The sequence below is a fragment of the Heterobasidion irregulare genome, assembly GCF_000320585.1.
Source record: "Heterobasidion irregulare TC 32-1 unplaced genomic scaffold scaffold_13, whole genome shotgun sequence".
NCBI classification, from domain to species: domain Eukaryota; kingdom Fungi; phylum Basidiomycota; class Agaricomycetes; order Russulales; family Bondarzewiaceae; genus Heterobasidion; species Heterobasidion irregulare.
In genome coordinates, this window is record NW_009258209.1 from 327842 (window position 1) to 352641 (window position 24800).

Sequence of the window (24800 nt, forward strand, 5' to 3'; positions counted from 1 at the left end):
TTTTATGCAATGTGAATGAGGCATCGAGGACTACGTTCACTTAATGTTCGAGCATCCCGTCTCCTAGAAGTTGGGACGAGCTGGAGAGGCTGCGAGTAAACCAAAGGACATTCGCCTCAAAAGAGCAAAAAGAACAGCAATGACGTGAACATGCTCGCCGCAGACCGCTGCCGATTCGGCATCTCCCGACAATCCCGCCCAGGCTCTTCCAGCAGCTCCCGCCGCGGTACTTGCCCAGTGCCCACCAGTATCCGACGACGAACAACACAGCTCGCAGCACCCGCGTCGACGCACGCAACCGTCCGACATGACGCTGACGGGCAGCCCGGACGTCCATCCGCACGCAATGCCCTCCTGGGGGGGCGCAGACTCGATCGCCGAGGGCCTCAATGCGCTTGAGACGTACAGGAAGAAGGATCCTTCCAAAGGTGCGCACGCGCGCCTCTCATGCGTCTTGGGGCTTGCAGCGCTGACTGACATACTATGTGCTGATGATCGGGCTTGTGGTCGTGGTCGTTGATGTGGACATTGTTGAGTTGAACAGTTGTCGTGCGCTTCAAGGCGGTCGGCAATGCACCAATCATGAAGCAGAATTTCTTCAAAGTGACAGTTTCGAATCGTTTCCAAGCAGTCATTCAATTTCTGCGCAAGGAGCTGGGGTGGAAGGCCGGGGAACCGTTGGTGCGCCTGTCCGTCTCGTCTATCGCAAGAACGCGCCCTGACGGAGACTCCGTTGTCGACGTGCAGTTCACGTATATCAACTTAGCATTCTCTCCCGCCCCTGACGATTCTGTCGCCAACCTATACCGGGTAAGCATATTTCATTTCTGTGTTGGATCCCTGTTAAAAGCAGATTTGCTCTCAGTCGTTTGCTACCGACGGCCACCTCATTGTAAACTATAGGTTCGTCTTGAATGTCACCCTTTTGCATCGTGCTGGAATGCTGATCTCTGGCAATGGCAGTACGACAGCTGCCTGGGGTTAATATGTACTTGTACGAAGCCCAATATGGGGCTCCCATTCTCTATTATCAGTAATACGGTCAGCAGAAATACACAACAAAGACATCTCGAACCGATGCCGAAATATTCTACAGCATACCCATCCGGCCATTCTGCCTCATTCATCGTACATGAACAAACTTGCAGACTCGTATCTCACGCGTTTTTCTGTTTTCACTTCGCCGTCCCGTAGTTCGTCTTCAGCCCGCGCTTCGGGCTCGGCTTCAACGGGATCTGCTCGTCGAGCCTGAACACGTCTTCTTCCCCGTGCGCATTGACCATCTCGTCCTCATTCTCGTCCATCAGGTCAATGTCTTCTTGCGCCCATTGTAAGAGCTTGGATTCGCTGATGGCACCCCGGAACCGTGAGCGGCGGAACGCGCGGACATAGGGCGCGAGGCGCTGGCGAACGGACGATGGAGGGTGCAGAAGAATATATCCGATGCAGAAGAATCCCGCGCTGTTCAGAGAGAGGTGTAAATGTCTTCGTAAATATAGTCCGATAGATCATTCGAAGGACGTACGCCGTGCAAAGCAAAATGGTCATCATCGACGCGCGGGAAGCGTGCTCGGAGACGGGCGGCGGCTGCGTAAATTTATCTTTATCGTCCTCTGGCGGTGGACGGTGGCCCTCGGTAGGCGGCGGCGTATGGTCTTTCTCGGGAGAATCCTCGGAGGGTGGAGGCGGCTTCGGCTGCGAGGGCACGGCCTGCGAACTCCCGCACGCATGCTTCGTCTTCCAGCTGAACGTGTGTGTCCCATTGAAGGTCCAGCCAAACATGGGCTCGGAAGACTAGGAACTCCGTGTCAATGGGACGAGATAAGTACGAGACGGGATCGGGGAGCATTCGGGGATACGGGCAAAAATAGCGCGCGCTGGGACACTTTTGGGGCACGGAATATGGGAAAAAACTCACGTCTGGAGCTTTGAGATCACAGATAAACTGGAATAGAGCCTTCTGTGGCGTATCCACATAGTATCCACCGTTAAGATGTACCCATAGAGAAGCTGTGAAAATGGGGTGCAGCTCAGTAAGGGTCGTTTGCGAGCGATGCGTTTAGGGCATGGGCACAGAGTGCGGACAGCGTGTAGTACGCACGAGGGGACTTTTCGTGCGCCTCGCCCAGCATCGCGTGCACGCTGAAGCGGCTTGCAGGCGCTGCGGACGATGCATCTTTTTCGGAGAAATTGGCAACTACTGGCACCAATTGAAGAATTCTGGGTGCCTCAGAGCGATGGTCTGGGCGACGGTTAATAGCTGTGTACGGTTGAGGACGGTGGTCTATACTATGAGGCTTGGGATCGCTCACTTGTCATGCAGAACCAAGTCCCTTGAGCACACTGAAAAAATGATATAATTTGAATGTAGGTCAGTTGTTTCCGGATTAGCAAGTTACGCGACGGTATGTACCTGTTCATGCTCAGGCAATGTGGTGTCCCTCTTCAGCGGTCCATCCAGGCTCAAGTCATATACGACCTTCGTCACGGTCGGAGGGGTCTGCCTCTCAAACTCGATCGTCTTCTTCCGCGCTTGCGCGCTCTTGAACAGCGGACACAGATCGAATGTCAAGCGGCCGATCGTGAACCGGCAGTCTCGGGTGAGCGACCTGAGCGGGACCGGGTCAGACGCCGTCGCCGCAGAGGCCAGGGCGGAAAGCGTGAAGATGGCGACGACGAGCATCGTGGTGGTTGTGGACGGCGAGGGCCTGGTGTATTTTTGTCATGGGAAGGCATGCTGCATAGATAGTCGTCCTCGGCATAGCGCTAGCTCCCAAAAGACTCTCAGAGGTGGAGCCAAGCCGCAAGCCACGTGCTCATCAGCACCTGTCCTCAGTCTGTCCTCGGACTCTTCCCGCTCTTCTTCCGAACGCTCGCGCCCTTTTGTCCGAGTCAGCTGGCCGTTCTTTCTAATGCGTGGCCATTTTCTGTGCCTTGTCTTCCACTATCTGGAGGGTGTTGAACGTTGAAAAGCTGCATAGACCGCTGGGACCATGATGCGTTTGTCTGTGCGAGTGAGAGCTACGGGGTCAATAGAGCTCTCCGGCGTGTGTTTCTTGCGCAATATTCTTATCTTCGGCGCAATACTTGCATCCTATGAGGGGTTCTGGGCAGAGCCATGGAAGAACTAAAACTCAAGGAGGCTTTCGTATCTTCGCCCTGGCAGAGCATGGCGGAAGGCATTGTTGATTGGCTCGACCGAACGAGGGTGTGGTTCTCGAACAGTCATGCTTGTGATCACCTACAAATCGACTCGATTCACGAACGGGCCGGGTCATATTGAATCAACAGGTTCACTTCTCAACTTCGCGCCGACCGCTCTGCATCCCCGTCACCTGAGAGGCTGGCAAATGATCATGTCTCGAACCATCCACGTTGTTTTCAGCAGGTATCACCGGGATCACCTGGGCATATTCGAATGATCGCCGCCTTTTGAGTTTTCCTGGGCTCCGTCGCCGTTTCTTTCGAGCTAGCAGAGTGGGACTTCGAAAGCATCGGCACTGCGTCAGCCCAGCCTCGTGATATCAGCCAATTTACTTGACCTCATTTCACGTACCTGTGTGCCAGCCATGAGTCTTCAAGGCGTCATCCACCGCCCGCACGGTCCGCTCGGAGTCGCATCTGCATGGAATGATCTCCCCGATCCCTCATAACTCACACGGCTCCGCGTCTTCTCGACGCGTTATAAAGCCTGGTGTGCATCGGCGCGTCCGTAACACCTCGCAATTGTCCCCCTCGTTCTTGCGGGAACGCTGCACGTACGTACGATGTCGACGCAATCTGCTAAGGCCATTGCGGCCGACGGTGTTGATCTCAAGTGGCTCGACGGGAAGGCGCCCAGTACCACGATATCGGGTGCTGCGTTTGGTGTTCCGTGGCCGCAGGGCGCAGTCGATAGGACTACATCCATTGCGCTCACGTCCTCAGATGGCAAGGGGGTTCCTGTGCAAACCTGGCCTTTAGCATAGTAAGTATCCCTATATATTCGCACCTGGCGTTTTCGATTTCTGATTTTTGCATACAATAGCTGGCCGGACGGAAGTCTGAAGTGGACGGGACACGCTTTGGCCGCGAGCGAAGGCTTGTCAGACGGGTATTATCTCGCACCTGCCACGCCCACAGAGCCTTCTGCACCTGTGGATGTCACCGACTCTAATGGAAAAATCACTGTGACGACCGGGTCATTCTCTGGTGTGCCCTAATCTATCTTCACACCTAATTGGATCATTGAGTAGAAAACGCAGCGGTTTTCAACAAGTCGGGATCTACTTTGATCGACAATTTGAGCCTGAATGGCCAAACAAAAGCCAGCGCAGGGCAACTCATCATACACATCCAGAGTGCTCCCGACGAGCCTGAGCTTGCTGGCTCGAAACCTTCCGTACTAGCGACTGTTGGAAACATCCAATCTGTTACCGTAGAGCAGGATGGGCCCGTCCGCGCAGTTATCAAGGTGCTCATCCAAGTCGATCAAAGTACTTTTCCCCTCGAAGCTTATCATCTTTGCAAGGTCTCTGGCAATTATCAAGGCGACGGTCACGAGTCGTTCTTGCCTTTCACTGTCCGATTTTACGTTTCCGCAGGGTCTACCGCGATTCGGATTGTCCATTTCTTCATCTACGACGGCGACCAGTTTAGCGACTTCATAAAAGGAATTGTAAGTAAACCTACAACGATCTACTTTACATTCTCTAAATCTATTTTATCTCTCAGGGCCTGACATTCTCTGCACCTCTGACTGACGAGTTGTACAACCGGCACGTTCGCTTTGTCACTTCAGAGGGCGGAATCTGGGGCGAAGCTGTACGTGGGCTGTCAGGACTACGTCGCGACGCCACCGCCGCGGTCCTCACACCCCAATTCGAGGGCCAAGCGACGCCCGACATCTCCACCTGGGTCACGACCATCTCATCCGAGATCGACCAGCTGCCCGTCTGGTCCGACTTCACGCTCGACCAGCTCTCGCCCGTGCACTTCACCGTCGCGAAGCGGACGAATGCGGGGAGCAAGGCGAGCTTCCTGCGGAACGCGGGCTTTGGGGACAAGGCGGCGGGCGTGGGCTACGTGGGCGGGGCGACGAATGGGGGCGTCGTGTTTGCGCTGAAGGACTTCTGGCAGGGCGCACCGAGAGGGCTTGATATTAGGAATGCCGGAGATAGCACGGGCACTGTTACGCTTTGGGCGTATAGTCCGAGGGTGAGCGAGGCACGTCTTCTTGCTCTACATTACTTGCTAAGATCATCCCTGTCAAATAAAAGGCACAAGCTATGGATATGAGGCACTACGACACCGTTGCTCATGGCGTACGTGTTTCTATACTACGACTCTAGATAACTTTGACTCACACCAGTGCCGCATTGTACAGCTTGACCTCACTTACGAAGACGTGGGTGACCCAGACCCCAACCCTATTGGTGTTGGTCGTTCCTACGATATTACCCTACAAGTGGTACCTTCCACTCCATCCCGTTCAGATCTCGCTGCATTTGCTTCAATTATCGTATGTTTCAACACCCGTTCAGCACGAGATCAACGTTTTACCATGAATTGTATAATCAGGCTCAAACTCCACAAGTCATCGCTTCTCCTGAATTCTACGTATCCCGCCATTTGTTTGGTGGCAGATGGCGAGTGACAGAAGTTGATCCAGCCTCGAAATTCCTCTCATGAGACGTACCATAATTGTTAGGAACGTACCAGACAAATCAACTAGCGGGGCCAACGCTATCGAGAAACAAAAGAGTGATCTCCTAGACTTTTATGTTGCCGTGCGCTTTCTTGCTTAAACTTCGCATTTTCTATCTTACTTGACTGACACTTTTGTTTACAGGAGGTGTCTCAGAGACAATTCTATGGATTCTGGGACTATGGTGATGTTATGCATACATATGGTATGCCATTGCATCACGATTGTAAATTTTCTTGTTCACAAATACTGCTTGCTACGATAGATCAGACGAGACATACATGGCGATATGATGTCGGCGGATTTGTGAGGCTTACTTGAGCTTCCGAGTACATGCAGATACTGACATCTCCAAGGCATGGGATAATGGCGAAATAGGTCAGCATGATCAGCGCTCAACCTGGTTGTAATCCTGACGAAACTTGTGAAAATTGTCGCTTGTAGCCACGGACCTCTGGTTATGGATGTCTTTCCTCCGGACAGGACGCGCAGACGTCTTCCGCATGGCGTCTGCAATGACGCGTCACCTTTCAGAGGTCGACTTCCACCACATCGGGCCCTTCGCTGGCCTAGGCAGTCGCCACCATGTCACTCACTGGGGAGACGGCGCCAAAGAAGCGCGCATCACAAGCAGTACGCTGAAGCGCCCATTCTACTACCTCACTAGTACGTTCGCCCTCCAGACCATCCTGCATCTGATTTAAGTGCTTGTATCAGCGGACGAGTTGATCGGCGACATCATGGAGTACTCGCTTCAAGCCGACCAGACCTTGCTGAAGTGGGAGCCCTTGCGCAAAGTGTCTGCTCTGCCACCCCAAGCTCCCAGCCGTGTCCGCATCGGGCCAGACTGGACAGCGCTGGCGGGCAACTGGTTCACGCAGTGGGAGCGGACAAACGACCCGAAATGGAGAGATCGTATCAAGGTCGGCATGGTACGTATCCGATTGATTTTTGGATACAACATGACCTGTCTTGACTGATTGCGCGGGCAGACGGACATCGCTGGGTTCAAGTACGGCTTGTTCACGGGAAGCGCTGCCGCCGTCGGATGGTTCCCCGATACTGCTCATCTTGTAGACGAAGGCGGGGAGGGTACCTCAACGTAAGTCTGTTTCGAACGTGCGAGCCGCTCAACGCATAATGTACCGTTGCAGATACCATCTGTCCATGGTGTTCGGTGGCGGCGAGTTCCTCATGGAGCTTGTCGAGACGATTACGGACGTGCCAGGCTTTGACTCTGCATGGGTCGACTTCTGCAAGTACTATAATGCGTCTAATGCAGAGTACGTGAGATCTGCTTCCCCCAATGAGTTCAGACGCTCATGTCTATCTGCCCAGCCAAACCGCGCGGTACGGAAAGCCAATGACCGCACGGACTTTCTCCTACGTGAGTGACTCAACGATATCCCCACGAATGACCTTGATAACTGAAGCTTTTTCTTGCCATCTTTTTGCTTTCATCCGGCAAAAAAGTGGTATGCAAAACTCCAAGCATATGCAGGTTCGTCTGTCCCTAAATGACTTTCGCTCCATCAAGCGCCCGCACGCTGACCGGATCATCCTCCAGGAGAGCGGCTCAACGACGACTCGATCAAACAAGCCGCCTGGGCTGTCCTCAACGCCAACAACATCGGCATTTGGCCCGCCGTCACCGAGGTCGGCGGGACCGACGTGCCCAATCCCGTCAACGAGGTGCGCGAGCCCCCTATCACGCCAAATCCTCTTGTAGCGCTTCTGAAATTCTACGCGCTAATGTTTGTTGGGTATGGTGCAGATCGTTAACGTCGCCACGAACGACGCCGCAGGCCTCTCCCTCACACAATACGCTGTGCTTGCCATCGCGCCGCAGTTCGCGCCTAACAGCTTCATTAGTGCGGACCTCCCCGTGCTCAGATCCTCAGCGCACACCGCAGAAGGCGATGAGGCGACGCTCAACGGGACCGCCACCATCACCAGTGCCGACGAGGACGTTAATGAAAAGCGCGGGGCCAAACTCGAATCGAGCGCACATGCGGTGACGTCTGGCGGGCGGAGGAAGACGAAGGCGCTGTGGAAGCGGGCGCTGTGCCTGCAGTGACGGACACGGGACTCAGTGTAGCACCGATATCAACTGGCAGTTCAAGGCGACGAGTCGATTCGAAGCGACTGTTCGTATGCTGGTCTGCTGATCGGCGATATATCAGATGCGCATGTATCTCCGCGGTTTCTCGCAGTTCAAAGTATCTGCTGACTGCGTTTCCAAGCAACCGAGTCTCGAGTATGCATGTTCATGCAGTAGGCTGTGGGCCCATGGACACCGCTTCCACGCTCACAATGCAAGACAGCGGGCGTGCTTGCGCCTGTGCGAGAGTTCGACGTTTAGCAGCAGGCACGTGCGAACATCCTACCCCAATGCACCAATTGTTTCAAGCAGGTGCTCAAGCTCAAGGAGAGATGATGAGTATGAACGCCACGAAGCCGCGATCACGCATTCGCCCCGACATCACGCGAAGAGGAGTCAAATGAGTGCGCAGCCAGACGCGTCGTAATAGAAAAGACAGACAGGAGCAAAGGAGGCTAGATCACACACAACAGGAGACTAAAGTAAACAGACAAATAGCCATACAGCCAGACAGACAGATAAGCAAGCGACCAGACAACCAAAAGAGGGACACAGATCACGTTAGTCGTCTCCACGTTCGAGCCCTTCAAAGGTCCCGACTTGTTTTGTTTTTCCCTTCCTTTAATACAAGCCAAGGCTGCCTCCCACCCTCCACTCAATACGGATATCATAAATACGCGCGTCGGACGCACGATCCTGCCGACGCGCAAAGAGTTCAGGAAAGTTCAGAGGCTGTCGACCCTACAAACGCCATCACAGCCACGGCAACACGACGCAACGGCCCCTCCAGTCAGCGCACTATACGACAAAACGACGACAAACAAGAAAGAAAGAGGAGCAGACGCACGTCCTCCGGTCAAACGTCAGCGGCTCCTTCGAGTCCTCAAATTTGTACGTGCTCGGACTCGGCCCGGGTCCGTCGAGCATCCCGCGGTGCAGGTGCTGCTGCGAGTCCGTGCGGCGATCGATGCTCGTCTGGACGACGATCTCGAGCGGCTCCAGGCGCTGCGATGAAATCAAGAAGGGAACGTCAGCTCAGGTCTTTTGATGACATATGATTGAAACACGAAGATGGAAGAGAAAGGTAAGAAGGCGCGACGAGATGAATAAAATGGAAGTCGTCCCCAAGACACATGGCAACAGCAAGAACAACATCATAGAACAGAAGCGAAGCGCGAAATGAAACGCACCTTGCCGGTCCCAGGACGCGTCGTCTCGTCCGTTGTCGACGGGCGATTGTTTGCGCTCGGGTGCGTGATGCGCGACAGGTGGATCGACACGCCCTCGGACACCTTGTCGCGCAGCAGCTCGCGGTTGTTGAGGCTGTCGCGCGCAATGGCACGGAGAGGATGAAGATTGCCGACGCAAAAAAGAAATGCGAACAGGGGTACAAATAGCGATGTTGCACCATCAGCCAGTCACATAGGAATGAAACAGAGCGGGGAAGACGCACATCGCGAGGTACGCATTGACGTACACTGCTCGGATCCGAAGACGAACATGGTGAGATCAGAGCTACTATACACCACGAACAGGCACACGCACGTTTGCTTAGCTGGATATAGAACGCGATGAAAACCATGTTATTCGGCATAGCCGCGTACTATATGTGCGAAAAAAAAATCAGCATGCGTCCCGAAGTATATTTTACCTGCTGGAGAGCGAGCCTGAAGCAAGGGAAGGGAGAGAATGTCAAAGAAAGGACTGACTAAAATCATCCCAAGCGTTGCGTCGACGCTGTTCGCGGGGGCATCGAAAGACAGCACCGAAACAACAAAGGAGACAATGCTTTAGTGACAATCGCTAGCCCTTGGCGGACACCCAAATACAAGCAGAAGACGCACGCAGTGAGCAAGCCTATACGCATCGTCAGCAAAATCACGAAAGCAAAAAAAAAAGTGAAAGAGGACGCACCAGTGTTGATGGTATACAACATCAAAACATTGATGATCGAATCCGTACGCCTGCGGCACACGAGAAACAACACAAAACATGAGTCGGACCCACGCCCGCGCCCAAAAAAAAGCAATCGACAACTCGAATAACGCACAGGTTGAACCCGCCAGTGCGCGACTTGTTGAGAAAGTAGCACAGCACGACGGCGATGTAGACGTCCGAGGACGTGCCCGCGGCAAAGTTGAGGTAGAACAGCGTCTGCAGGACCCGATCGGGCGCGTTAGCGCCGGCGTCGCCGTCGAAGGACGGAGAGAGGGACGCACGGAGAGCTTGGACAGGTTCTCGATGGACGATAGCGAGAACGCCTTGACGGTGATGACTGATCGCGCATACGACGGAGTGCGTGCGAAGACAAGGCGAGCGAGGTCAGACGCATGGAAACGCGTTCGAGAGGAAGAACGCACCAAGGCCGACGACTGTATGCGCACACAATTAAGGATACAAGTGGGCACCGACGCATATACGCGCATATATCCATACGAAGGAGATGAACAGAAGAATGAAAGAAAAAAAGGCAAAAAGGGACGCGGAAACGTCAGCACACTCCTAATGGCGGCGAGCAAAAAGCAGATGATTGTGCGATCGGATCGGGAGGATCGGGAGATAAGAGCTGCACACCAGCGGCTGATCGGAGGACGATGGCAATGAATCGGAACCATGATCCTCTCGCCACAACCCGCCAGATCCGCCGAAGCGAAAAGCTGGGAACAAGCAGAAAAACAGATCGCAAAAGCGAAAGCACACGCACCAAGATCGAACGTCGAGGTCGCCAGCTACGAACCGCGACAAGTCAGTGCGCGTCCCGCTCATTTCAAAACAAGACGCAGTCGGGGTCAAGGACGGGGATGAATGAAAAGGAACGTACGACGAGCCCGGTCAAGATCATGTTCTTGTTGCTCACTGTGAACAACGTCAGCATTCACGTCGCATCCATCCGATGAACCCTCCGAGCGCGAGGATAAAAGGACACGGGACTGAACAACAAGACAAGTGAAGCACGCACGTCTATATATCCGCCTGGCGAACATCCTAAACACGTACACAAGTGAGTCAGCATGGACGCGCGTGCAGGACCACAGAGACCCAAAACATGGATCCGAGCATGAGCGGGCAGAGAGCGAACAATGGAGCTCGCTGGCCGGAAGAGGTATGGGCGGGGAGAAAAGAAGACGACGTACGCTCGGACGAGGAAATCGGTGATCGACTGCACGTGAGCGGGCGGGCGCGCATGAACGCAGAACTAAGATCAGCCAACGCTGTCGCTCGGTCGCACGTGCCCGAGCGCACCGCGACTCAAAAAGACAAACGCACCGTGATCAAGACGTGGATCTGCACGAGCAAGTGGGTCACGTTACGGACACCCAAGCGCCGTCAGTGCGCGAATCGCGAAATACGGGAAGAGATGGGCAGACGCACCAGGAGACTCCTACGCGTTGCACATGGGCATACGCGGGGACGCACGCACGAAAGGGGAAGTCGCAAGTCAGATTCGACGCTCGAAGGCCCAGAGGAGAACAAGGAGAACACGCGAATCTGGGCACGGAAGGTATGGAAGCATGGAAGCGAGGAGCATAGGGACATATAACCCGTCCTCGGAAACCAGAGATGGTACAGCTTCCCACGGCCAACATGACACGAACGGACAAATAATGAGGAATGACACGCACCAGACGGGCTTGACGGTGAGCGCAGCGGGGGTGGCGAAGTTCGAGATGAGGTAAAAGTACATCATGTGCGCGTCAAACACGAACTCGAGCGTGTTGAGCAGCCTGAGCGTGGGGCGCCGCGATGCAGGGAGCACGAGGAAGGATGGAAGCGAAACGAGCGTCAGACCACGGGACAGGTGGAGCGAGAGACGGGGAGCGCGAACCATAGGAGGGCGACCTGTGGAGCGACGAGAACAGATCAGCGTTGGTCCAGCGCAGACGAAAGTTTAGTAAGACGCTATGACTGTGGACAGAGGTGTTGCAAGAGGTGGTGGGATGGAAGATGACAGGGAAAGAAAGAGAAGGGACGCACGAACGCCTTCAGCGAGGGCCGGTCGCCTGCGCCGCGCTCGTAGTAGACATAGGTCTGGGTGCATGTAATGCCGTAGAGTCTGTATGCGGCCGACGATGAGAGGCAGTAAGCAGGAGAAATGCGGCGGAAACGAGGGATGGTAAAGAAGAGGGGACACACATGCCGCTGATGAGCCCGCCGACGAGCAGCGCGCCGAGGGTGTTGTCAAACGAGAATGCAGAGAGCACGGTCGACATCGCCTTTCCTTATCGTTCGTCCTGTCGTGTACTTTCGTGTGCGTTCGTTTCGCGCGTGTCCTGCCTTTCTTTCTTGCTCAGCGCGAGTCCTCCGGCGCATGAAGGTGGGAGCCCCTGGACGCACCGTGAGGAGAAGGTGAAGCGAGCGAGCGAAACGGTGAGCACCGGGTGAGAGGAGGGGGACCAGGCAGCGTCGGAGGGAGGGAGGAGTAAAAGAACGGTCGACGAGGAGGATCGCTGAGGAACGTGAGTGCGGACATTCCCGTATTCGGCGCCGCCAGCCGTCCGACGTCCGGCCTCCATGCAGCTCCATTTCCCACTTGTCTTCTTTTCCTTCATTTTTTCTTGACCGCCTTCCTGGGCCTTGCATTTGTCTACCATAGTCACCCCTCCTCCGCAACAGCAACAGCCCGGCCTCCACTGGCCTCCATTGCCCCCTTTCCAGAGCCTCTGTCACGAGCCTCTGTACGTGCTAAGTCTCTACACAACGTCGCCACGCCACCTTGCACGCAAGCACCGACCTCCAGCACTTTTGTCTTGGCGTTTGATCTTTCAGACTTGAGAGCAACAAACCCGACGGACGACAGCGACACCGTCCCAGGATACCGAGTGACGCCAGGATGCCGAGTGACGAGTGGTGATCACGACTGTCAACACTCTCCTGAAAATCTTACGGGAAAGAAAATACCCATCATGACAGCCTGTGCCCGACGAGCGCAACATGCTCTCTCGGGACAGCAGCGACGCGCCCTTGTTGGCGGTCTGTAATGCACACACGCAGGCGAAGGGTGCTATGCGGCATCGGGATTTTTATTATCCATGACATACGTTCATCCGCTGCCAAACTGATCCTCCCCTTCATAGTGCCATCTCGACCTATCCACATCCGGTGGTGATCGTCTCTCCCTCACCGGCTCTTCCCATGGAGAGTCCGGAAGACAGCGTCCTACGCGCAATGCACGACGCACATACAGTCGCGTCGCGTCCAGCCCCCTCCAGCCCCCTTTACTTCTTCAAACTTTATATTTCGTATGCAACTCACAGCCTTCTCGCGAAATTTTGTGTCGCTTCGTCCAGCTTCGTCCTCGGAAATTCGCAAGGTACGCTGGGCACGGCATTGGAGGGCATTGGCAGGCTGCGGCAGTTTGCGGCGGCGGAGATTGGCGGGCCGGAGCCATTATCCTGATTTGGATTAGACTTTTCCTTCTGGTCAGATCGGGTCTCTGGCATTTCGGTTTTCGTGTCCAAGTGGATCTCCGGCGAGTGCTGGGCTTACACCAGGCGAGTTGTCTCTTCTGTTCTGAGATGATAACAACGACGACGACGACGAGTCTATATAGTATGAACTGTGATGTTTTTGGTCCCACCATCCCCGCATGGGCTCTTAAGATCGATCATGCATGTCACAGGCCCATGTGGTTTCATCTGCTAATTATGCCCATGTCCCCCCAGTTTTATCGACCATATTTGCTCCACTGGCACCAGGTGCTAGTCGCTATTGCTAATCAACCCAGACATGCAGTCGACTTGCCTCATTACCCGGGTGCATCCCTTAGAAGAGCTACTCACAGAATGCGTTCGTACACGCTCGGTGCGAGTGGTGGACTCGGCCTGGGCTGCGAGGGGAGGATAATATATGTTATGCGCAGGTTCGTGCGATGACTCCACAGTTTTTAGCATAGTGGCATGAGACCGTCGTTCTCCGCTCCCCCCTCCCGCTCACCATCACATACGGTTCTCAGGGCGATCTGCATTGTACGTCGGAGAAGCTTTGATATAGCGATCTCGTCTCTTTTGCATCTCTATCAGCCTTTATTGAGCCGTCGCCCGATCCGGAGAGGGACGCAAGCGTGAGTGTGCGTGCCGGACCACAGAATTCCGGAAATAGACCCGAGGGGATGAACGGGCAGAGAGCGAGCAATAGAGGCAGGGTGGGAAAGCAGACGACGACCCTCAGACGAGAAAATCGTTGATGGACTGCATGCAAGCGGGTGCGCACACACAAAAGCAGAATCAGGATCTCCCATCGCCAGCGCTCGCGCCCACGTGCCCGGGCGCACCGCAACTCAAAAAAGACAAACACACCGCGATCAAGTGGGTCACGTTACGGTACGCCCGCGCACCGTCAGCGCGCGATTCGGCGAGAGAGGGGCAGACCAAGAGTCTCCTACGCTTCGCGCACGGGCGAACGCGGGCACGCACGCACAAAAGTAGGAACAAGTCAGATTCGACACTTGTAGGCCCTCGCAGGCCCAGAGGAGAACAAGGCAGAAACACATATCTGGACAGCAAAGGCACAGATGAATGGAAGCGAGGAGCACAAGGTCGCAAAACCCAACTTCAGAAACCAGATATGGTATAGCTTCCCATGGGCGACATGGAACGAACGGACAAACAACAAGGAAAGATACCCACCAGACACGCTTGACGGTGAGCACGGCGGTGGTGGCGAAGTTCGACCGTACTCTCTGCATTCTCGTTCAGCACCATCAGCACGCTGCTCGTCGATGGGCTCATCAGCGGCATGCGCGTCCCCTTCTCTGCCGTCCCTTGTTTCCGCCGCATTTTCTCCTATTTGTTCCCTTAATTGTCGGTCGCATACAGACTCTACGGCATCACATGTACCCAGACCTATGTGTACTACGAGCGCAGCGCAGGCGATCGGCCCCCGCTCAAGACGCTCGTGCGTCCCTTCTCTTCCACTGTCATCTTCTATCCCATCACCCATTTTTGCAACACCTATGTCCACACACCTCGCGTCTCCCTCGACTCTCGTCTGCGCTGGACCAACGCTTATTTGTTTCTCGTTACTCCTCAGGCCGCCCTCCTATGGTTCGCGCCCCCGTCTCTCGCTCTGACCTGTTCCGCATTCTGACGCTCTTTTCGCTTCCCCCCTTCCTCGTGCTGCCTTGCATGGTGGCGCCCCGCGCTCAGGCTGCTTAACACGCTCGAGTTCGCGTTCAACGCGCACATGATGTACTTCTACCTCATCTCACCGCCTTCCTCTATCGTTTGTCCTGTCGTAGACTTTCAGGTGCTTTCGTTTCGGGAGGGTCTTGCCTTCCTTTCTCACACAGCACGAGCCCTCCGGCCCATGAACATGAGCGAATAAGTGAAACGAGCGAGCGAGGCGGTGAGCACCGGGTGAGAGGAGGGGGACCAGTCACTGTCGGAGGGAGGGAGGAGTAAAGGGACGGTCGACGGGGAGCATGAGAAGGGATACGGCCGAATTCGGCGCCGTCAGCCGTCCTTCATTTTTCCCCATCGCCTCCCTGAGCCTCGCATTCTCCCACGACAATCCCCCCTCCTCTGCAACAGCCTGGCCTCCATTTCCTCCCTTCCAGAGCCTCGGGCACGAGTCTCTGCGATAAGTATCTGCACATCGTTGCGATGTCACCTTTGCATCGTCCCAGGGTCCCGAGTGACAGGTGATGGTCACGACTGTCAACACATTCCTGAAAATCTTACAGGACATAAAATGCCCATCATGACAGCTTGCGTGCGCGCACGAGCACGACATCCACTCTCTAGACAGCAGCGACACGCCCATCGACGGCGGTCTGCACACATACGTAGGTGGAGGGTGCTATGCGGTACCGAGATTATTACGACCCATGATATACACCCATCCGCTGCGAGACTAACCCTCTATGTTGATAGTGCCATCTCGACCTGTACGTCACAACTGCACTTTCGCCTCATCTGATCTTGATCGTCTCTCCCGCGCTTGTTAGATGTGTACCTCGTCCTCTCGCCAACAGCTCAGAAGGCAGTGCCCTGCGGTGCCGTGTGCGCAGCACATGCATTCGCGTTGCGTCCAGCCCCATTCAAATGTTCACATCTCGTGCACATTCTATGCCATTTGCCGCCTAATCGATTCTACCGAAGCCTTAGCTCCATCGCCTTCTGGCGCTGACTCTGACAACTGAAACATTCACTCATCATGCGTTTATATTCGGCGAAGTGCACATTGCCTCCCATCAATCAGCAAAGGTGCTCGAGGAAACGACTCCGAGGAAATGACGGGAACGTGGAAGAGAATACACAACGTATGAATGTTCGTACTTTCTATTAACCATTCCTAGCGCAGCAGTCGTCGACTCGAGTCTCACTGGATTATTCCCCAGACAATGATTCTCATCTGCTGCCTCCTTTTTGACTCTGTGAGGAGCGCCTTTCTTTGGTCGGCCACCGCTCACATCTACTTTCTCGCGCCACTAGCTTGTCGCTCATCATGATCCGCACTTTGATGCGGTGTAAGGTTTCGGAACAATGGCAGTGCGCGCCGCGCAGGTCACAGTACATAAGACAGACAATATCGCAAGCTGCTTGCAAGTCGCCAGCCCATCGCCAACTTGATGTTCTACCCGGAGAAAATGCCTCAGTCCGTAGCAAGCGCTTCCGACCGACTTTCAGTCCTCAGCGAGCAGGTATGTGCAGCATATTATCGTCTCTCATTGTCTGGAATTAGTCAGAGATCGATCAAATAGCTGACTCACATTTTTAGACGCTTCAATCTCCCTTTCCATATCCGCCAACGGAGGAGAGCGTTAAACGAGCGTATCGAGCGCACTCCTTTACTAAATTGGGGCTCAGACTTTTATGTTCCTTCTGGCCCTGCAGAACCTCTGCTAGACGATTCCAAACAGAGGCCTATGTCATTTCGCAGAAGGTTCTATTATACGTACACTGCGTTTCTTGTCACTCTTGCTGTTGGACTAGAAATCATGCTTCATGAATCGAAGATATATAACGGCACGTTCTCTCACAATGCTCCTACGCATGGTTCACTACTAACAGTCTCAATTGTGAAATAGGATTTAACTACAGCCATTGGGGTATACTTGGGAATGAAGACTTTCAGATCCTGAGTCAGTTACTGCATATAACGCGCGTGCGTCATGCTTCAATATAATCGGCATACAAGTCACTACTCAAAACCCCTGACAGACAGCTATCCCTACCGCAGTCGCTATGATTGTGACAGGATTGTGGATGTGGGTAGATGCCGGAATCAAACGGTTGCAGGTGCGTTCACTCCATGTTATGATTTCAATTGATAGAACAATCGACGCATGAGTTTTCAGCCCTATGTGGATCTTGTTCACGGTGGCTCGCCCGCGAAAAGGAGCCTCCTGTTGGATTATACTCATATACAGTGCGTTTCAGTTCTAATGATCCATGGCTTCCATTGAACGGAAGTCATATGGTCACAGGCGATATCTTGTATGGTATACGGCGAACCGCAACAAGCATTACGCCATCTTTATATCGTCACTCGTGTTGATCGTCACGGCCACATTTCAATTTCTGGCGTCATCGCTCTTGATCGTTCAGGACATGCCGATAACGACTCAAAGTAAGTTCATCTTAGTTGTGTTTACTCATGTTGCCTAAGCGCTTCTGAAACTTTCGGATACGAGTTACGCCACCAGGCCACTGCTTTCATTTAATATGAATACGACGGACAACAAATATTTGATCAGTGCGTCTCTGAGTTTTGCACGCTGCGCGCTACGTGATGCGGGATTTGACTCTTTGCTGTGCTGTCCGCAATTGAGATGCCGTCGGAGCATCAGGTTATGCATCTGCTATATCTTTATTCGGACTTGATCCAGTGCCGTTCGTTCAGGGTGGTTATACTTTTGGAGACCTTGGGACAGCAGTAAGTGCTTGAGGTGTCGGAAATATCCACGGGTGGTGTGTGATGTACGCTCTAGCTTCCGATGAACCTGAACGCGACGGTGTGAGCATCGACCACTGTCATTCACACCCAAACCAACTGCATTGAACCAGACGTGGTGCGTACGAACGGGCGGCCTCTTGGCAACGGGACTGATTGTCCAGTCAGGTTCCTACCATTTATAGTGACAGTCTTAACAGTTCTTCATACCAAATTGACACAAAATTCCAAAACTGCTCTCAGACAACGAATTTTACCGCTGCCCCTGGGGACGGCATATACGCGATGGTACTTCCTTTCGAGCCTTGCGATGAAGATTCACAAGTTCCCAGACATTTCTGGCCGATATATGTCGCCCTTTATGCCTTCGAACCGAGCCCCGCCATATCGGTCACGAGGTGCTCGCCAACGATCACACTTCACAACGCCTCTGTCTTCATTGGCGTACAAGATTCCACAGTGCAGAGTGTCACTCTTCTGGAAGATCCACAGATGGATGAGGAAGATAACAAGCTGTCACAAAACATTTCTACCATTCCGGACGGCCTCTTGAGTGCAGGAGATTCGTTCATTGGGCTCAATGGATTTTTTTGGGATGAGTTGGCAAACCTTAGCGATCTGTACTGCGAAAAGACAATAATAGACCAGTTCAGAACGGTATTATGGATGACCGTGGAGAACGGGCCGGGGCTCGACAGGATATTCGCGCCACGCAACAACCTGACCTCGATCGTGGAGTCTTTATATGTGAGCGGGTCGGTGATTGATTGTGAGGCTCCGCTGACCTCGATGACACAGGAACCCTACTTGGCCATGCTCGCGCGAAGCTACTATTATACCGAGTACGACAACGTGAGGACGACATTGAAGATCACACAATTTGAACAGCGGCTCAGTATGAAGTGAATCTTGACCTTGTTGAGCTGATCGACACAGGCTGACAGGCATATACAGTGATGTCACGGTGCACTACCTTGCCCTCGCATTGGTCATGTTTGCGTGCGCTGGACTTGCTGTTCAGGAACTTCATAGACGAGATAGCCGAAAACTGCGTGTGTATTTCTTGCCTGGGACGATCGCCGCGGCAGCGGTTATCACGTCCGGGTCCGCATGGGCAAATGAACTCGACGGCCGGCAGAGCCTCGAGCAAGTCACTGCCTCGCTCGCGGAGAGGACTTTCACAATCGATCAGAAGGCGAATAAGATTGTGGAAGAGGATGAAGCTCCGGTGATTGATGGACGCAACAATTCCGGGCTCGACTTCGAAATGACGGCATAATACCGCTCGCAACGATTGGCGGACTCTGTTCTGGACAACATGTGCGTTACAAGGAGGATATTTGTGGGTTTTATCTACATGATTTGCGTTACATAACAGATTCTTTTAATGGCTAATGCTATAGACTTCAATTGACACCACTACAGCATATCTAAGAGTTCGTAGCCGAAATGCCTGGACACGGTCCTGAGAAGACCAGCCCTCGTGATTAGGGTTTGTGTACAACGCTGCCCAAATACTAACCGCAGGGACTCTCAGTCCCCTTGTTGACCGATTTACAAGGAATCTCACCCAGTATGTAGCTTACACAACAGTCAACGTCAAACTAATGCTCGACTAGCGAGCATAACGATTTGATCCTGCAAGGCGATGAAGGCTATCGGTGGTCCTTATATGGAGCGTCTTCTCCTACTCTCGCTGATAACCATATATGGTCATCGTTCTTCTCCGTGATCGACGAAATAAAAGGACCAGTGTGATATGCAGTGTGATTCACATTCAACGCCGGACCTGCACCGTTACTTACTGACATCGTTTTGACGAGCCGATCGACACTCCAGGTGAGGACTTACTAGCAAGGCGGAGGTTAAGCTCAAGCTATTCCAATGCGCATAGTGAGGGCGTATGCTGACGTTGTTCGCAGAAAGCCATATCTAATCTATAGTGAAAGCACTGCTGGACAACGAAGGGTGCATATCATCAACATCAGCGATCACCGTACTCTAGGGTAAGTGGTCGAGAGCTTGCTGTTTATCATTGTAAGCGCCTCGGCTTCATGTTTTGTGGTCCTCCTTGTTGATTGATGTGTCGAATCATACAGGCGTCTCGCACACGATGGACGGGCCTGACACCGCAGGGCCCTCTCGCCGCCACAGTTTCACGGACATGCACATACCCCAACCCTTACCCCTACCGCCACCGCGCACCAAGCACATTGAAAGAGGCAGAGGCAGGTATAGAGTCGGAATGGCTCGTCAAAGGACTACTATCGGCCAGAATAAGCCGAAAGATATCGATTCCCTCCCCGCCGAGCTCCTGGAGGAGATCTTCCATTGTTGCATAGAAGCCAACACGCCCTGGCACAGCACCAAAGACACCTGGCGCGCCGAGCGACGCTCCATCTCCACCTCCATTACTCCGTTGGGCGTTCCCAAATGGATCACCCTCACCTACGTCTGCCGGCGCTGGCGCCGCGTCGCGCTTCGCAACCCTCTCTTCTGGCTGCACATCCCCACCACCATCTCCCTCCCCTGGATTAACACCTACCTCGCCCGCTCGCGCAACCAATCATTGACTATCGACCTCGACGTCGTTCACATCGCCCCAGACGCATTCAGCTCGCTCGCCACCGCCGTGGCGCCGCGACTCAAAGCGCTTTACCTCGGCCGCGCGGGCTTCGATCACAGCGCCATCACCCTCGAGCGATACTGCGCCCCGCTCGCGAGCGTGCCCATGCCGAAACTCGAGTCGCTCGTGCTCGACATCAGTGTGCCCGACTGCGAGCTCCTCGACACCCTCTTCGCGTCCCAGGCGCCGCGCCTCCGCAGGCTCTGGCTCGGCCCGGGCGTCTTCGTGCGCCCGATCTCAACTCTCCTCCCGAACCTGAGGTACCTCAAACTCCAGACGGCGCTCTCTGTGCCGGAGCTGCTTTCAATCGTCAATCAAACGCCGCTCCTAGAGACGCTGTACATCGGTGACCTCCTGCTCTCCGAGTACGCGTTTCGCGACATCGGCACGCTCCCTAGAGATGCGAGAGTGAACCTTGCGCACCTCGCGCATCTGACGATCAAGCCGAGCCAGGAGACCCATCCCGCCATGTTCGTCGACGTGTTCGAAGGACTTGTACTCCCCGCGACCGTGCACGTCGACGTCAGCATGACCATCGAAGCGCCCGAGGAGATCACCGAGAGAGAGCCCTGGATACGGCTGCTCAGGCGCATAGGTATGCATCTCGATCTCATCCAGGGCTGCCTGAAGCAGCTGTACATCGACGCGCAGGTCTGGAATCCGTGCTCGCTCACCGTCGCATGCTATCCTGCATTCCTTGTCTCCGCACGGAGCCCTGCCGACGAGGGGCGCTCGCACCTAGACTCGGACATCGTGGGATGGACCGGCCACGGCTCCTGCGACAATAAGAAATGCCCGGCGCCCTTCCACCTGCACGTTACGTTCCTGGGCCCTGGCAAGTCCGTACCCCTCAACGACCTCGCCAACCTTCTCGATCGGCTCACGCCCGCCGACCTTCTCCATCGGTTCACGCCCGCCGACATGCTTAACATCGAAGCGCTGCGGCTTTCGCTCGCGCTCACCCCGTTCTTGGGCACCGACGCGCTCACGCTCACCGCGCGGGCGAACGATCTCGTGCCGTGGCGCAGGATGTTCAGAGGGGCTAGCATGACGGTGCTCAAGGTCTCGAAATATGCCGTCGTCGGTGCCTTGCGGGCGCTCATTCCCGAGCCCGACCCTGAATTCATGGACCTCGATGACGATGACGATGACGACGAGCCCGGAGATGCCCCAGCGCAAAAGTACCCCCCGCTCCCTTTCCTCGAGACGCTCGTCGTCGACAGCTCCATGCTTGGATGCAACCATTGGCAGAGGAACCAATGGCAGCCGGAACCGCTCGTGTTCCCGTTGCTGAGGACTGTGTTGGGAGAGAGGATGGAGTCCGGGTTCGCGCTGAAGACACTGGTGCTCCAGCATTGCGAGTGCGGGAGACAGTACGTGGAGTCGTTGTCGGCGTTCGCGAAGAATGTAGTGTTTAACAGCGGAGGTGCTATCGTGGAGAGAGAACTGTGATCGATGAGTTCGTGATGGACGCTGTGACCGTATAATCCGTGTATCATCAATCAGCCTCTTTGTACTCGACTGACTTGCGACCAGGTTCTGTACCAATGACATACCGAGAAGGACTTACCGGAATAATTAAACGTCGATGGACAGTCGTTCGGACACAACGGCACCTAGAAACGTGTATTTACACCCAGTCACGTGGACTCAGCGCGCAGAGAATATCGCTGCATCGCGGTCCGCGCAAGGTCACCTGCGCTGCACCTGCGGCCTTCGACGGGTTTGCAGAAGCCATGTAAGATATGACTTGCCGTGCGAGAAACGAGGAGCGGGGGTATAAGATCAGAGAGGGCGTCCTGCGCCGAGGCGCTCGGACGGTCTAACCTGTGAGATCGCACCAAGATCACCTTGCATCGAGCTGTGTGCAGGGACCATCGCAGTGCGCAAGCAGTGCCGCTGATGCATCGCACCTCCTGCTTCCTCACCGTGACCCTCCACCTCCTACTCATCACATCCCCCGCTTCGGCCCAAAGCACCGCCATCGACCGGCACGCCCTCGTGACGCGCTACAACCCCTCCCGCTCTTTCTCCTCCCTCTACCAAAACGCCTCCGCCCTCCTCAACTACACCACGCCCCTCTCCACCGGCAACGGCAACCTCGCCTTCAACGCCGACCTCACCGGCCTGCACACCCTCCTCCCCTTCCCCACGCTCTCTTCCTGGAGCTTCAAGAACGACTCCCTCCCGCCCAACCGCACGCTCGCGGACCTCGCCACGTACAGGGGCGTGCGCTGGCCCGCGCAGGGCGGGCGCACGGACGTGCAGTACCTGTTCGGCGTCGGCGGCGAGGATGCGGTGGTGGAGCAGTGGCTCATCGCGAACCCGAACCGTGCGGACTTGGGGCGCGTCGGGTTCGTGCTGCTCGATCCCGACGACGAGGCGCCGCGCGCGATCGGCGCAGAGGACGTGTCCGAAGCGCACCAGACGCTCGACCTCTGGACCGGCGCGCTCACCAGTACGTTCACACTCGCCCCCTTCGCCGACGCGCCGGTGACCGTACGGACCGCGTGCGACCCCGCCCACGACGCGCTCGCGATCGCGATCGCATCTCCACTCCTGGTGAAGGGAACGCTCGGCGTCTTCCTCGACTTCCCGTGGAGCGACGGCTCGCAGAAGTTCGGGGCGCCGTTCGTGGGGTCGTACGCGGCGGCCGACGTGGGGAAGCACGAAACAGTGCTGAGCGTAGGCGGTGTAGGCGGAGGCGGCGACGCGGCGAAGGCAATATGGGCGAGCGTGCGGCACACAATGAACGCCACGTTCCATACCACTGTGTACAGTGACGGCGAAGGGAACTCGTTTGCCATAGCGCGCGACGGCCTCGATACACACAGGTACACCATCCGCCCTGCGCCGCGCACAGGCGAGTTCTCCCTTGCTGTCGCTTTCTCGCCCACGCACCCACAAACCACCGCGCCGAGCCCGCATTTACGCGCCTTCGCGATCATGCAGGCGTCGGCCGCCGCCTGGACGTCGTACTGGAGCACCGGCGGCTTCGTCGACCTCGTCTCCGGCACGAACTTTTCGGATCCGCGTGCGGACGAGCTCCAGCGGCGCGTGATACTGTCGCGGTACTTGATGCGCGTGAACGCGGCGGGGGACGCGCCGCCGCAGGAGGTGAGTGCGCTCGTTGTCGAAGACCGATCTGGCGCTCACGCCCCACGCGCACCATCGAATTCGTCGCCGACGTAGTCAGGCCTCGTGAACAACGGCTGGGTACGTTGCCACCCTCGTCTTCCTATCAGCTCACCAGCGCTCACTCTCTCGACTGCGCGCGCGGCGACAGTATGGCAAGTTCCACATGGAGGAGTACTTCTGGCACGCCGCGCACTGGGCGCTCTGGTCGAACCAAGACATCCTCCGCCGCTCGTCCTCGATCTACGGACGTTTTCTCTCCAGCGCGCTCGCGCGCGCGCAGGCACAGGGGTGGGTTGGGCGGGACGGCAGAGGCGCAGGGGCGCGATGGCCCAAGATGACGGACGACACAGGGCGGGAGGCGCCAGGCGAGATCAACGAGCTGTTGATCTGGGAGCAGCCGCACGCTCTCGTGTTTGCGGAGTACGAGCGGCGCGCGGCTGTCTCGGCCGGCGCGGGCGGAGGCGGCGGCGGCGGCGGAAAGGCGGGGCCCGCCGAGCGCGCGGTACTGGAGAAGTGGGCGCCCGTCGTGCGCGCGACGGCGGACTGGATGGCCGCGTACGCCTGGCGTAACGCGAGCACGGGGTGGTACGGCCTCGGCGCGCCGATGTACGTCGTGAGCGAGGACACGGCCCCGAACGCGACGCGTAACCCCGCGTTTGAGCTCGCGTACTGGCGTTTGGGGCTCGGGCTCGCGTCGGGCTGGCTCGCGCGCCTCGGCGAGGAGGTGCCGGGGGGGTGGGAGGAGGTAAGAAAAGGGCTCGCGCCGCTGCCGCTGGAGGGTGGGCTGTATGCGGTGTATGAGGGCATCGGGGAGGGGTGGTGGGACGTTGAGGGTTACGTGGACGATCATCCGGCGTTGGTGGGCCTGTACGGGTGGTTGCCGGCGACGGAGGGGTTGGATTTGCGGGTTCAGATGCGGACGGTGGAGAGGGTGTGGGAGGGGTGGAATTTCACAAATTGTTGGGGGTGCGTGCGTCGTTGCGTTCGGTGTCGCGCTTAGCACCAAGCAATACGAAGCAAAACTGAACTCGAGCCATTCTTCAGGTGGGACTTCTCGATGCTCGCGATGTCTGCCGCGCGAATGGGCGAAAAGGAAAAGGCAGTGGCGTGGTTGCTGGACCCATTGTTCGCGTTCGACGAGGTGGGGATGCCTGTGGGTGGGGTGCGGGTGCCGACGCCGTATTTCCCGGGTGCAGGTGCGCTGCTGTATGCAGTCGCGATGATGGCCGGTGGATGGGACGGAGACGGGTATCCCGGGAACAGACGAGGGGAGTTCAACGGGTCGAGGAAGGGAGTCGGGTTTCCAGACGGGTGGGATGTGCGCGCAGAAGGGCTGATGAAGGCGATGTAAGGCA

General features: G+C 55.8%; 11 protein-coding genes across 11 annotated transcripts; 8 read left to right on the forward strand and 3 right to left on the reverse strand.

Moving 5' to 3' along the window:
• Positions 1 to 307: 307 nt before the first annotated feature.
• Positions 308 to 985, forward strand: HETIRDRAFT_331089 (uncharacterized protein; the record flags this gene model as incomplete). The annotated part of the gene is made up of 4 exons (XM_009554368.1): positions 308 to 428; positions 545 to 681; positions 748 to 810; positions 866 to 985. 4 exons carry the CDS (start codon positions 308 to 310, stop codon positions 983 to 985), a joined length of 441 nt encoding a protein of 146 aa, XP_009552663.1.
• Positions 986 to 1175: 190 nt separating this feature from the next.
• Positions 1176 to 1782, reverse strand: HETIRDRAFT_455886 (uncharacterized protein; the record flags this gene model as incomplete). Its single annotated transcript, XM_009554369.1, has 2 exons — positions 1176 to 1461; positions 1526 to 1782. 2 exons carry the CDS (start codon positions 1780 to 1782, stop codon positions 1176 to 1178), a joined length of 543 nt encoding a protein of 180 aa, XP_009552664.1.
• A 248-nt stretch (positions 1783 to 2030) lies between these two features.
• HETIRDRAFT_455887 (uncharacterized protein) lies at positions 2031 to 2683 on the reverse strand (the record flags this gene model as incomplete). The annotated part of the gene is made up of 3 exons (XM_009554370.1): positions 2031 to 2260; positions 2313 to 2343; positions 2414 to 2683. The coding sequence occupies 3 exons, from the start codon at positions 2681 to 2683 to the stop codon at positions 2031 to 2033; spliced, it is 531 nt and encodes a 176-aa protein (XP_009552665.1).
• Positions 2684 to 3767: 1084 nt separating this feature from the next.
• Positions 3768 to 7763, forward strand: lep4 (lignin medium expressed protein 4; the record flags this gene model as incomplete). The annotated part of the gene is made up of 19 exons (XM_009554371.1): positions 3768 to 3967; positions 4028 to 4191; positions 4245 to 4657; positions 4714 to 5196; positions 5259 to 5303; positions 5366 to 5500; positions 5560 to 5612; positions 5690 to 5768; positions 5831 to 5891; positions 5952 to 5992; positions 6043 to 6064; positions 6131 to 6352; positions 6404 to 6618; positions 6679 to 6788; positions 6841 to 6969; positions 7025 to 7073; positions 7160 to 7187; positions 7254 to 7378; positions 7461 to 7763. 19 exons carry the CDS (start codon positions 3768 to 3770, stop codon positions 7761 to 7763), a joined length of 2877 nt encoding a protein of 958 aa, XP_009552666.1.
• Positions 7764 to 8178: 415 nt separating this feature from the next.
• HETIRDRAFT_412440 (uncharacterized protein) lies at positions 8179 to 12171 on the reverse strand. Its single transcript, XM_009554372.1, has 22 exons — positions 12123 to 12171; positions 11922 to 12062; positions 11763 to 11841; positions 11614 to 11627; positions 11411 to 11512; positions 11160 to 11169; positions 11055 to 11072; positions 10922 to 10947; positions 10747 to 10772; positions 10609 to 10643; positions 10492 to 10516; positions 10148 to 10159; positions 10007 to 10062; positions 9838 to 9941; positions 9702 to 9751; positions 9632 to 9644; positions 9497 to 9524; positions 9333 to 9390; positions 9241 to 9265; positions 8978 to 9110; positions 8635 to 8792; positions 8179 to 8528 (listed from the first exon to the last, which is right to left on the reverse strand). The coding sequence occupies exons 2-22, from the start codon at positions 11996 to 11998 to the stop codon at positions 8513 to 8515; spliced, it is 1065 nt and encodes a 354-aa protein (XP_009552667.1). The 5' UTR covers positions 11999 to 12062; positions 12123 to 12171; the 3' UTR covers positions 8179 to 8512.
• A 1799-nt stretch (positions 12172 to 13970) lies between these two features.
• HETIRDRAFT_108163 (uncharacterized protein) lies at positions 13971 to 14873 on the forward strand (the record flags this gene model as incomplete). Its single annotated transcript, XM_009554373.1, has 4 exons — positions 13971 to 14208; positions 14249 to 14428; positions 14483 to 14543; positions 14603 to 14873. The coding sequence occupies 4 exons, from the start codon at positions 13971 to 13973 to the stop codon at positions 14871 to 14873; spliced, it is 750 nt and encodes a 249-aa protein (XP_009552668.1).
• A 2084-nt stretch (positions 14874 to 16957) lies between these two features.
• Positions 16958 to 17338, forward strand: HETIRDRAFT_221294 (uncharacterized protein; the record flags this gene model as incomplete). The annotated part of the gene is made up of 3 exons (XM_009554374.1): positions 16958 to 17026; positions 17086 to 17160; positions 17201 to 17338. Coding segments are annotated over 3 exons (282 nt in total), but the record flags the coding sequence as incomplete, so codon positions are not given.
• Positions 17339 to 17548: 210 nt separating this feature from the next.
• HETIRDRAFT_442473 (uncharacterized protein) lies at positions 17549 to 19099 on the forward strand. Its single transcript, XM_009554375.1, has 6 exons — positions 17549 to 17663; positions 17719 to 17744; positions 17882 to 18428; positions 18480 to 18583; positions 18636 to 19023; positions 19085 to 19099. The coding sequence occupies exons 2-5, from the start codon at positions 17725 to 17727 to the stop codon at positions 18958 to 18960; spliced, it is 996 nt and encodes a 331-aa protein (XP_009552670.1). The 5' UTR covers positions 17549 to 17663; positions 17719 to 17724; the 3' UTR covers positions 18961 to 19023; positions 19085 to 19099.
• Positions 19100 to 19926: 827 nt separating this feature from the next.
• HETIRDRAFT_330921 (uncharacterized protein) lies at positions 19927 to 20859 on the forward strand (the record flags this gene model as incomplete). The annotated part of the gene is made up of 1 exon (XM_009554376.1): positions 19927 to 20859. A coding segment is annotated over one exon (933 nt), but the record flags the coding sequence as incomplete, so codon positions are not given.
• Positions 20860 to 21318: 459 nt separating this feature from the next.
• On the forward strand, positions 21319 to 21883 carry HETIRDRAFT_442474 (uncharacterized protein). The gene has a single exon (XM_009554377.1). It carries the CDS (start codon positions 21337 to 21339, stop codon positions 21757 to 21759), a length of 423 nt encoding a protein of 140 aa, XP_009552672.1. The 5' UTR covers positions 21319 to 21336; the 3' UTR covers positions 21760 to 21883.
• Positions 21884 to 22209: 326 nt separating this feature from the next.
• Positions 22210 to 24796, forward strand: HETIRDRAFT_126950 (uncharacterized protein; the record flags this gene model as incomplete). Its single annotated transcript, XM_009554378.1, has 4 exons — positions 22210 to 23424; positions 23500 to 23523; positions 23594 to 24411; positions 24490 to 24796. The coding sequence occupies 4 exons, from the start codon at positions 22210 to 22212 to the stop codon at positions 24794 to 24796; spliced, it is 2364 nt and encodes a 787-aa protein (XP_009552673.1).
• Between the last annotated feature and the right edge of the window lie 4 nt (positions 24797 to 24800).